Source organism: Saccopteryx bilineata, chromosome 2 (assembly GCF_036850765.1).
Source record: "Saccopteryx bilineata isolate mSacBil1 chromosome 2, mSacBil1_pri_phased_curated, whole genome shotgun sequence".
NCBI lineage: Eukaryota > Metazoa > Chordata > Mammalia > Chiroptera > Emballonuridae > Saccopteryx > Saccopteryx bilineata.
In genome coordinates, this window is record NC_089491.1 from 354,005,852 (window position 1) to 354,018,213 (window position 12,362).

Here is a 12,362-nt window from a genome sequence, read left to right on the forward strand (position 1 = left end):
GCGATCCCCTCTGTCAAACTGGGCTTAGAGCAGAAGGGACAAGCTCAGATGCCTTCAGAGAGCAGGTAGGTGAAGCAGATGACTACAGTCAGTCAGGTGGAGACTGAAGTGCTGGGGACTGTGACACTAGGGAGAACACACCCCACTGGTTAGAGGGGGGACATTGCTACTCAGCTCCATATGATTGTCAAGAGCTGGCAATGCAGGCCTAGTGTGGCCAGATACTACTTTTTAAGAAAAGCTAGAAATTCAGATTGTAAAACCCCATGATTTTTATGTATTGGTATCTGCTTCACACACACATTTTTTTTTTTTTTTTGAGAGGGACAGACAGACAGGAAGGGAGAGAGATGAGAAGCATCAACTCACAGTTGTGGCAGCTTAGTTGTTCATCGATTGCTTTCTCATATGTGCTTTGACCAGGGTGCTGCAGCTGAGCCCCCTCCTTGCTCAAGCCAGCAACCTTAAGTTTCAAGCCAGCATCCTTGGACTTCAAGCCAGTGACCATGGAGTCATGTCTATGATTCCACACTCAAGCCAGCAACCCTTTGCTCAAGCTGGTGAGCCTGTACTCAAGCCAGCCACATTGGGGTTTTGAACCTGGGTCCTTAGCAACCCAGGCTGAAGCTCTATCCACTGCACCACTGCCTGGTCAGGCTGCTTCACACATTTAAAAACTCTTCTTTGTGGGTCAATAAAACAGCTTTGCAGACTGGATCCAGATCTACAGCTACCACATTGCAGTCTCTGGCTTAAAAGATACAGGACATAGCCAGGAAATAAGAGCAGAGCTAACTTGCCCACAAGTGGATCAAATTCATTTCTCTGGTACTTTTAACTCAACACACTTCTAACCAAACATGCTAATGAACAACAGAATGTATGTTTAGCCAAAAAGCAGTTATCTGAGGTTTGACTTCAGTCTCAAGAAAACCTTTTATTTCTCCTCTCTTTTGTATTTTTCTGAAGTAAGAAGCAGGTGAGGCAGACAGACAGACTCCTGCATGCACCGGACCAGGATCCACCTGGCATGCCCACCAGGGGGCGATGCTCAGCCCATCTGGGGCTTGGATCTGCTACAACCGGAGCCATTCTAGCGCCTGAGGCAGAGGCCATGGAGCTATCCTCAGCGCCCAGGCCAACTTTGCTCCAATGGAGCCCTGGCTGTGAGAGGGGAAGAGAGAGACAGAGAGAAAGGAGAAGGGGAAGGGTGGAGAAGTAGATGGATGCTTCTCCTGTGTGCCCTGACCAGGAATCAAACCCAGGACCTTCACATGCTGGGCTGATGCTCTACAGCTGAGTCAACCAGCCAGGGCTTTTTTTTATTTTTTTTTTTTTTTACAGAGCCAGAGAGAGAGAGTCAGGGAGAGGGATAGACAGGGACAGACAGACTGGAACGGAGAGAGATGAGAAGCATCAATAATCAGTTTCTCGTTGCGACACCTTAGTTGTTCATTGATTGCTTTCTCATATGTGCCTTGACTGTGGGGCTACAGCAGACCGAGTAACCCCTTGCTCAAGCCAGCAATCTTGGGTCCAAGCTAGTGAGCTTTTTTGCTCACACCTGATAAGCCCGCGCTCAAGCTGGCGACCTCGGGTTCTCGAACCTGGGTCCTCCGCATCCCAGTCCGACGCTCTATCCACTGCACCACCGCCTGGTCAGGTTTTTTTGTGTTTTTTTTTTATAATAGCTATTTGTAATACACTCATTTCAAATACTGGAAAATCTATTTCCGGCCAAACCAGGGACCAATGTTTTATTCTAAGAAAGAACATCGAACACCTCGGTGGAAAAAACCATGACAGTAAAAATCTACGTTGAAAGCTACTCACCCTGAACAGAAAGGTCAAAGGTTGCCAGTTCACTTTTGATCATTTCTTCACTGGATTTCATTTTGCTTTGTGAATTGGCCACTAAGAAGTCAAATTTGCTGATTTTGGGCTTTTCACTTTGAAACTCTCCATAGTCATCTGAACATTCTATGGGGGTGTCGTGGGAAGTGCCGCTGGAAGCTGGGCTTGGGCACGTGACCTCTTGGCTAAATTCAGTTGTAGGCAGGTCCTGTCTTGTGAAATCCTTATAGTCCCTGCTTTCATATTCATTTTGCTCACTGGTCTTAGGAATCACATCTTTAAAACTGGCAAAAGTAGGAAAGGTAGTCTCTGGAAGAGAATCTTCACTTGCAAAAGTGGCGACTTTAGACAGAGGTGCCATGGTGATGTTTTCAGAACTGCCAAATGAAGTCTCTTTCTTTCGAAGAACTGAGGCAGCTGAGGAGGATCTGCTTCCTGCTGAGAAGACAAATGGAGAGAGTTTTCTGCCCTGAGATGCATCATCCCTGTCTGACCAGTCATAGTTTGTAAGTGTGCTCACTGCAAAATTGCTACTGTAGGTTCCAAAAGCAGCATATTTTAAGTCCTCTATATCTGAAAGGGAAATAAGACCCCACAATTAGAGGCAAGCTCACGATTTAGGCAAAATGCCCTAAACTCTGCAGAAGCAAAATGTCTAGCATATTTGATTATTTTTATGCTATGTTGGAGTTAACTAAATTTAGAGCTTGTACTAAAATTAAAGGAGTTGAGCTATAAAATCTGATCTTTAAAAACCCACATTAGCCTTTACTTGTCATTTATATTTAGTTACAACAGCCATTTTATTTGGATGTAAAAATTACCAAAAAAAGGATATGTTTCATCTACCAATACATATATACTGTTTCAAATGAGAAAAGGGATATTTAATAAATTGTTCATTTATAAACTTTAAAATGTATATTTACAATATTCCCTGCCCAAAACCTGTCTCTTTCACCTTGACTTTGTTGGAAAATGTTACTTTAAAACAGGGATATATGAAGGGTACAGGGCAAGCTAATTATTGTTGACAATTCCTCAAAACTAAAATGAAAATCATGTCACCTAACTTTTAATCAATTATTAGAAGTTTCTGTCTCAAACCAGGCAAAATATGAGATTTTAATTAAGCAGTTACTTACCCAGTTGTTATTTTGATCAATATGGATGTCATACTGCTGTGATGGAGTATGAATGAGAAAGAAAAATCAATCTAATCTATGTTAGCCCTTAAGAAACAGTCAAAGGTCTGGGTCCTGTTTCTCCTTCAACTATGTTTTAACCCCTCATAAAAAAAAATAAAAAAAAAAGGAAGAAGAAAAAGAAGAAATAAATGCTGGGGGCAAAAGACTCATTTTACACTCTTAATATATGTTTAAATAATTTGAGAGGTAGCATAAAACCAAAAAAAATGTAGGTCTTTTATTTAGACAAACCTGGGTTCAGCCCTGCCACCTACTTCTTATGTGACACTAAGCAAGCTATTTAACATTTTCACACCTTGGTTATCTGTAAGATGAAAATACCATGTACTTGGATGGGCTGTGTTGTCACAATTAATGATAATGTGTGTAAAGGACTCAGGGCCCTGTAAGCAATATATGATAGTGATATTTGTACAACACAGTCGCCATCAGACTCAATATGACATTTTGCCACTTATTTAGGGTCTAAAATGAAATTATTTCAAAGTAAAAATGAAATGTCAACTCATCATTTTAGTGGTCTTATTCAAAACTCAAATCGGCTGAGGCTGAGTAACACTACACAAGGTCGTGCGGAGAAGCCACTTGTGCCACCTTTCCGCAGCAGTGTCCTTCAGTCTGACTCACACACGTTCAGTGCCATTGTAGTCATTGTATACAAGGCAACAAGGCCATGTGCTACACTCCCTCTGACAACCACAAACACGGTTTACAAAGAAAATGCTAAAAAGTTTTGTGACCTAGATTTTCATGACTAATAGGTGAACCAACACTGGGTCATTTCGTCTTTGTTTCACATCAATACTGCATACTTTATGAGTGTGAAGTGACTCCTGACACTCCCGTAGCTCTCCTAACAGCGTACTCCACTTCTCTTTCTTTAAAACCCCACTAGCGAAAGGGTACTATGTTAATAATAAAAATGGAACAACCTGCCCTGGCCGGTTGGCTCAGCGGTAGAGCGTCGGCCTAGCGTGCGGAGGACCCGGGTTCGATTCCCGGCCAGGGCACACAGGAGAAGCGCCCATTTGCTTCTCCACCCCTCCGCCGCGCCTTCCTCTCTGTCTCTCTCTTCCCCTTCCACAGCCAAGGCTCCATTGGAGCTAAGATGGCCCAGGCGCTGGGAATGGCTCTGTGGCCTCTGCCTCAGGCGCTAGAGTGGCTCTGGTCGCAACATGGCGATGCCCAGGATGGGCAGAGCATCGCCCCCTGGTGGGCAGAGCATCGCCCCTGGTGGGCGTGCCGGGTAGATCCTGGTCGGGCGCATGCGGGAGTCTGTCTGACTGTCTCTCCCTGTTTCCAGCTTCAGGAAAAAAAAAAAAAAAAAAAAAAATGGAACCTGGCCTGACCAGGCGTAGCGCAGAGGATAGAGTGTCGAACTGGGATGCGGAAGACCCAGGTTCAAGACCCCCAGGTGGCCAGCTTGAGCGCAGGCTCATCTGGTTTGAGCAGAGCTCACCAGCTTGGACCTAAGGTCGCTGGCTCGAGCAAGGGGTTACTCGGTCTGCTGTAGCCCCCACGGTCAAGGCACATATGAGAAAGCAATCAATGAACAACTAAGGAGTCGCAACGAAAAACTAATGATTGATGCTTCTCATCCCTCTCCATTCCTGTCTGTCTGTCCCTATCTATCCCTCTCTCTGACTCTCTCTCTGTCTCTGTAAAAAAATAAAATAAAATAAAAATAAATAAATAAAAATGGAACACCCTGATGTACAAAAAGGCCAACCAGTGAAATGCAGATAACTTTCACAAAACAACAGTAAACAGGAGAGGGCAAAAGCATATTCATAGTTGTATGAAAAACAAAGAGTTTATACTTGTAGTATTATTTATTAATTATTGGATTATTCATATGTATATGAACAACAGTAAACCTACTTTTGCCCACCCTTGTACTTTAAATTTCATTTTTTTAAAAAATTTTATTGGCCCTGGCCGGTTGGCTCAGTGGTAGAGCGTCGGCCTGGCGTGCAGAAGTCCCGGGTTCGATTTCCGGCCAGGGCACACTGGAGAAGCGCCCATCTGCTTCTCCACCCCTCCCCCTCTCCTTCCTCTCTGTCTCTCTCTTCCCCTCCCGCAGCGAGGCTCCATTGGAGCAAAGATGGCCCGGGTGCTGGGGATGGCTCCTTGGCCTCTGCCCCAGGCGCTAGAGTGGCTCTGGTCGTGACAGAGCGACGTCCCCTGGTGGGCGTGCCAGGTGGATCCCGGTCGGGCACATGCGGGAGTCTGTCTGACTGTCTCTCCCGGTTTCCAGCTTCAGAAAAATACAAAAAAAAAAAAAATTTATTTATTCATTTTACAAAGAAGAGAGAGAGAGAAGGAGGAGGAGCAGAAGTATTAACTCCCATATGTGCCTTGACCAGACAAGCCCAGGGCCTCAAATCGGCAACCTCAGGGTTCCAGGTCAACGCTTTATCCACTGTGCCACCAAATATCAGGCCACCCTTGTACTTTAAAACTCTGTATGTAAATGGTACCCTTCAAATTTGGCTCATTAAACAGGAAGAAAAAAGACTCAGATGAAAAATGTACAGTTTCAAAAAAGACTTTAGGCAAAACACTTCCTTAGAAGGTAGCCTGATTTAAATGAGGTAAAATTCAATCACGAGGCAGATGAAGTTAAATACAAGATTAGTCTTCCTCTTCCAGGGGTATATTCAAAGAATGTTTCACAATACAAATTAAAAAAATTTTTTTTTTTTTTAGTGAGAGGAGGGGAGGAGACAGAGGAACAGACTCCTGCATACCCGCACTGGGATCCACCTGCAAGCCCACTAGAGGGCGATGTTCTGCCTATCTGGGGCATATTTCTTTTTAGTGCCTGAGGCAGAGGCCACGGAGCCATCCTCAGTGCCTGAGGCCAACTCTCTCGAACAAATTGGGCCATGGCTGTGGGAGATGGGAGAGGGAAAAAAAGAGACAGAGAGAAGGAGGAGGGGAAGGTGTGGAACAGATGGTCATTTCTCCTGCCTGCCCTGACCCTGAATGAAACCCAGGACATCCACACACTGGGCTGATGCTCTACCACTGAGCCAACCAGCCACGGCCCACAATACAGATATTTTTATTATTAGACCCTACCAGAAAGTTCTTTGGGGAAACTATATTATGATCTCCCAGAATCTCATCCAAGGAAAGAGTAGCAATTTTTCTAGAGACAAAGATAAAGTTAATAACAAGTTAAGTTTGGCCTGAACTGTGGTGGTACAGTGGATAAAGTGTTGACCTGGAACACTGAGGTTGCCAGTTCGAAACCCTGGGCTTGCCTGGTTAAGGCACATATGGGAGTTGATGCTTCCTGCTCCTCCCCACTTCCTCTCTCTCTCTCTCCTCTAAAATGAATAAATAATAACAACAAGTTAAGCTCTATCTAGTTCAAACATTACAACCAAGTTGCTATAGCAATAAAAAGACCCTTTTGTGCAATTATGGAATAAACAAAAACAAGGTTAAAAAAATATATATATAAACAATGAGGTATTACCTTAGCTGAAAAAGTATTTTAATAATACCACTGATCTTAAATCTTATGTTTTATACTTAAAAAGAGTAAATATATAGGATATACTAAAATCAAGCCTTGAGGTTGATATTTAAATTTTACTTTTCTTATTTATTGGCTACTATACTGTAAAAAAATAATTTACTGAAGTGCAATTCATTTGAACCAAAAGATAGTACTAAAATTGAAATTACATAGGAATGAGAGAACATTCTATTCCTGCATTTATGTATGATATAAAAACAGAGTAGTACTTTCTGGTATGGTGAATACTAGTAAGCCATTTTCTAAGAAAATGAGGTAAATCAGTTCACTGAGGGTAAGTTAAACCAAGAAAATTCCTCATTTCCCATGTAAACAAGTTCTACATTTTCTAACCAGTCAAATTATATCTATTTGTAGGATGGTCTTACAAATATTAAAGACTCTGTAAGACCTACAATATAAGTGATGGAAACCGTATGTGGAAAAATAATATGAAATAACCCCCAGTTTATCTTGTAATCACTGAAGTTGCTTAAGATGGGTTTTCAATTTGATAACTGAATTCTATAAATTGCCAAGAGAAAAGGGAAAAATAGGACGGATGCAATAAAATGAGCAAATTACTACTGCATTTCCAATTCTATTAAAGAATTGTGGGGCTGTGCTAGCTTAAACTGCAATCGTGCAAGATAACAGGCCAAATTGTATGCTTTAATACCCATGTTTGTTTGCAACCAGGAATGTCCCATTACAAAGGCCAAAGGAATATACTACACAATCTTTTCATCCTGCATCTCAAATCATGACATAGATTTCTTGCTTATGCTAGTAAGTAACTATCAGTCTCTTGCATAACCGCCACTGAAAAACAAGGTATTTCTTGGAATAAAGAATGTGAGCTGCCTCTACAGGACACAGAAGGCCATACCAATTTCCACAGACTTTGTCTGGAGTTGTAAACATATGTCCACGTGAATACGAGTTACAGGCTTTAGAGAAAGGGGTTTGGAAAAAAAGAAAGGGGATACTATTCCCTAGTATTTTATATAGCAATAAAAATATTCAATGGACTTGGGAGGAGTCTTTGAAAAAAAGAATTATCTTTTCATTTCCAATATTGATTTAATCCAAATTTCATTTACCAAAGCAAACTATGAAATATTTATATCTTTCAACTTCTTCCCACCCTGACCCTGTCCAACCCTCCGAGATCAGTCATATTCACATTCTCTAATACTTAGAAAACCTGGCCTGAGGGTTCCATAAATCTCAAACACCCTGATAGGTGTTGTTGATGGAAACAGGAAAATGCTCCGGCATGACTGCCTTCCAGTGTTTTCTAATTAGCAATAGAAACCTCCCTTTCTCCTTTTGTACTGATTCATGTAAATCTATGGTTTAAATGCTATCCATGCTATCTGTAAGCACCATCAGCTCTCCCTGTCAGTGCCTGAAGTTCAATAAAGAAAAGCAGTAATACTGTGGATACTTGAAGTCAGAGGAGGCTGGAAGGCCAACAAATGGTGTCAGGACATACAGAGGGACTGCTCTTGGTTGTCATTAAAAATCTCATTAAAGCCTGACCAGGCAGTGGCGCAGTAGATAGAGCGTCGGACTGGGATGCGGAAGGATCCAGGTTCAAGACCCCAAGGTCGCCAGCTTGAGCGCGGGCTCATCTGGTTTGAACAAAAAACTCACCAGCTTGGACCCAAGGTCGCTGGGCTCCAGCAAGGGGTTACTCGGTCTGCTGAAGGCCCACGGTCAAGGCACATATGAGAAAGCAATCAATGAACAACTAAGAAGTCACAACACGCAACGAGAAACTAATGATTGATGCTTCTCATCTCTCTCCGTTCCTGTCTGTCTGTCCCTGTCTATCTCTGCTTCTGTAAAAAAAAAAAAAAAAAATCTCATTAAAAAAATAATAAATTAATTTTTAAAAATCTCATTAAAAAACACCACCACCACCAAATGAACCTAGAAGATGGCAATTACAATTGGGGCCTTTTGGTCATGCAGGGGAGAAGGTGGCACACAGAGACCTTCCCATGCCTAGGATCCTATCGTGCTCTTAAAGCTATTGGGCCAGCATTTCCCGAAACAGTTATCACAAGTACTCAACTGATAGAAAAAGAAAGCTAGAAGCAGCTCTTTAAAAATAAAAAAATTTGATTTTTTGAATTATTTTAGCCCAGTTTCTTTGACAATACCAGTGTCTTCTATCTGTTCATTTGCTACTTTCAAAAAGCAGGGCTTTTAAAACAATAGAGTGGTTACAGAATATAAATTCATTTGTATAATTTCTCAGGTATCTTAACTTGGTACTGGGGTAAACAAAATAACGTCTTTTTGTTTGTTTAAACCTATAGCATAGAATTCTTTAAGTCTTTCTTGTAAGTTTATATTATTATATTATTAAAACTTCCTGCCTGACCAGGCGGTGGCACAGTGGGTAGAGTGTCAGACTGGGATGCGGAAGACCCAGGTTCAAAACCCCGAGGTCACCGGCTTGAGTGTGGGCTCATCTGGTTTGAGCAAGGCTCACCAGCTTGAGCTCAAGGTCGCTGCCTTGAGCAAGGGGTCACTTAGTCTGCTGTAGCCTCCCAGTCACAGCACATATGAGAAAGCAATCAATGAACAACTAAGAAGCTGCAACGAAGAACTGATGGTTCTCATCTCTCTCCCTCCCTGTCTGTCCTTATCTGTCCCTCTCTCTGTCTCTGTCATAAAAAAAACCACAACAACACCCCCCCACACACACACAAAACAACAACAAAAAACTTCTTTCCTGAGAGTAAATGTTATTCTGGAACCATTAATTGTTCAATTTGTGAATGTGATTGTTTTACACACGGTAATATCCAGTCATTTTCTGCAGCCTGCTCAGATAAATGCTGAAAGGAGTTAAATAAAACTGTCCCAGATGGAACAATATAGCATTAGATAATACCATTGACAAAGGAATATCTTAGCCAAAGCTACCCCAAGAGTGGTCTTATATACGGCATCAGAACATCCTAAATAAAGGGCATCTGGTATCATCACTCTAGATGGAGACTACACCAAACCTCTCTCATCCAAATCAGTTAGCAGTACACAAGGTTTTTAAAACCAAGTACTATTCAACTTCCTAAAGCATTATGCTCTGGAATACACGATATTTTAAATGACAGACCCAACTTTTCTTAAGAGTTCATCTAAACCCTAATATACAACGTTTTCTTCCTCAAATAGCATTATTTCAGATAATATAAGTGATCTTTTAGGAATCCTATTAAAAATACATTGATTTTACAGAGAGAGGAGAGAGAAGGTCAGGGAGCAAGAAATATCAACTCATATCTGCTTCACTTCAGTTGTTCATTGATTGTCATATGTACCTTGACCGGGCAAGCCCAGGGCTTTGAACTGGCAACCTCAGTGTTCCAGTCAAGGATTTATCCACTGTGCCAGCACAGGCCAGGCACTGTCTCAAAGTTTTAAAAAGAACAAAGAACCAAATCCTAAAACTGTAAGAAAAAAATTTCAACTATAGAAACAACCTATTTTACCCCCAAGGTTTTCTGATCTGAAAACAACATTTCCAAGATTTGTTATTATACTCTAAAATGAAAAAAAAAAATTATTTCCCAATTTTGGCCTATTCTTACTAACTTTTGTGGGTCATTCTAGAAGTCTACTTTGAGACATCCTCTAAAGTCATTTTAAGAACTTGTTTTGACTTTAGGTTATGGGCACACAAGCCAATAAATAGTTCATATGCTATAGAAATGTTTTCCTGAAACCCATTGATCAATGTCAACTCATTAAGTTAAAAAAAATTAAAAACAGAAGTTGCTTTATGGACTAAGTAAAAAAACCACCGAGAACAATTTCAAACTCAAATCAACTCAGTCCGGAAGACTTTCTGGTATTAACAGTGAGCACTTTCCATTACAGAGATTATCAATTTAAATTCAGTTTACATTTACTGTGCTCGGAAGTCCATCCCAATACCATTTGAAACTTTATTTTAAATTACATTTACAGATCTCTAGTTATTAACAGCTGTGTCTCCCTCTGCCCAGTACTCAACTCTTAGGTCTGCCCTCCCCTTCCCCTCTCCTCACAACAGAACTTCTACTGGAGACAAGTGCTGTGATCTTTACTAAGCAATGAAATCTACTCAGTTTCTTCACCAGAAGAAAGGAGTAGCCCTGGCTGGATAGCTCAGTTGGTTAGAGCTTTGACCTGACCCACAGATGTTGCTAGTTTGATCCCCGGTCAGGGCACAATATTTCTGTTTCTCTCTCTTTCACTCCCTTCCTCTCTCTCTAAAAATCAATAAAAGAAAATTTTTTTAAAAGAGTAAATTTACTAATATGTAAAACAGTGTACAGTTTACATTTTAAAAATGTTTATAGAGGCCTGGTCTGTGGTGGCGCAGTGGATAAAGCGTCGACCTGGCAATGCGGAGGTCACCAGTTTGAAATCCTGAGCTTGCCTGGTCGAGGCACACATGGGAGTTGATGTTTCCTGCTCGTCCTCCCTTCTCTCTTTCTCTCTCTCCTCTCTCTCTAAAAATGAATAAATAACAATCTAAAAATTTTTTTTAAATGTTTATAGTTATACTTTAATCTAGTGCCATATTAAAAACTTTTCTCAATGAAATTGTAAGGGAAAAGCCTAAAATACACCAATACTTTTCTTAGGAGAAAGGAGTTTGAGGAAACAAAACAAACAAAAGGGGAAACCCTCTAATCACAGGAGATGCTATTGCTTTAAATTTGAGATGGACCAGGGAATTCTCTGGTCTAACCCTGAAAAAGTACAAATCACACACATCCCCACGCTTTCAAAATATGCCAAAGAATTATTTATTAACATAGGACTTACAGATCACAAAAGAGTGGTACAGGAGAGCTGGAAAAGAAGTCATCAGAATAAGCATGCAAATCAGTATTTGCAGAAGAATATACCAAAGCAAGTTCAAAAGGCACATTCACACTGAAAATGTCTAACTTGAAAAAAAGACATCAGAAAAGCAGCTGAAAACAAAAACAAAAAAAGGTGCTGATTAAAATACAAAGATTTTCAATGTCAAAGAAGAGCTACTTTACAAGTAGGTAGATAGGTAGCTACAGAAATCTTGCTAATGCTTTGAGTGTTACAAATAAGGGTAAGTTCTTAGCTGCCAACAAAACCAGATATCTTAATGACCGCACATCCAGATGCTTTGGTGCCAGAGAGATTAAATTTGGTGGAGGGATAAATGCAGCCTAGTTGAAATTATATGCAGCAAGGGCTCAAAGGGTTGAATGTAATAATATGCAGAGAAATCAGGCAATGTTATCAGCATTATCTACCTTCCATACAAAGGATTACAGCAAGAGTTAAAAGAGACAGTATCCCCTCAGAGTTAAGTTAGGGTTTCTAAACAGGTTTCAGGTCCAGAAACAGCAGTCTACTCCATTTTATTCTCTTCATCAGCCCAATTCTAATTTATCCAGCAAGAAGTACCTTTAACCTTCAAACTAAGAGAGCAAGAGATACTGTGGTCAACATAAGGATAAGTCAAAACCCAATTCCCTGGTGAAATCCCTCCCATTTACCCTCCACAATGCATTTAAGCAACAGTTTGGCTCAACAATATAGTTCACTGGTTAGACAACAACCCCTTTTAACAACCGCTCTAAAGGGATACTGCTCCTTTCAGACAGGTTTACAGATCAAAAGGAGGAAACAATATGTTTTTAAGAATATCCTCAAACTAAAGAGACTTGGCTTGAATATTACAGGTTCCAAGCGGGGAATGTTCCAAACACATATAA

At 41.0% G+C, this 12,362-nt stretch overlaps 1 protein-coding gene across 14 annotated transcripts in view; it reads right to left on the reverse strand.

Annotated features, from left to right (window-relative positions):
- SYNRG (synergin gamma) overlaps positions 1 to 12,362 on the reverse strand; it is an 82,406-nt gene that overhangs the window by 16,199 nt on the left and 53,845 nt on the right. For 9 of the 14 annotated variants that reach the window (XM_066262796.1, XM_066262786.1, XM_066262797.1 and 6 more), the window contains one exon: positions 1,834 to 2,427. In XM_066262796.1, coding sequence (XP_066118893.1) covers positions 1,834 to 2,427 — 594 coding nt within the window. The remainder of the gene's footprint in view (positions 1 to 1,833; positions 2,428 to 12,362) is intronic. The other 5 variants (XM_066262798.1, XM_066262799.1, XM_066262789.1 and 2 more) reach the window with 3 other exon arrangements.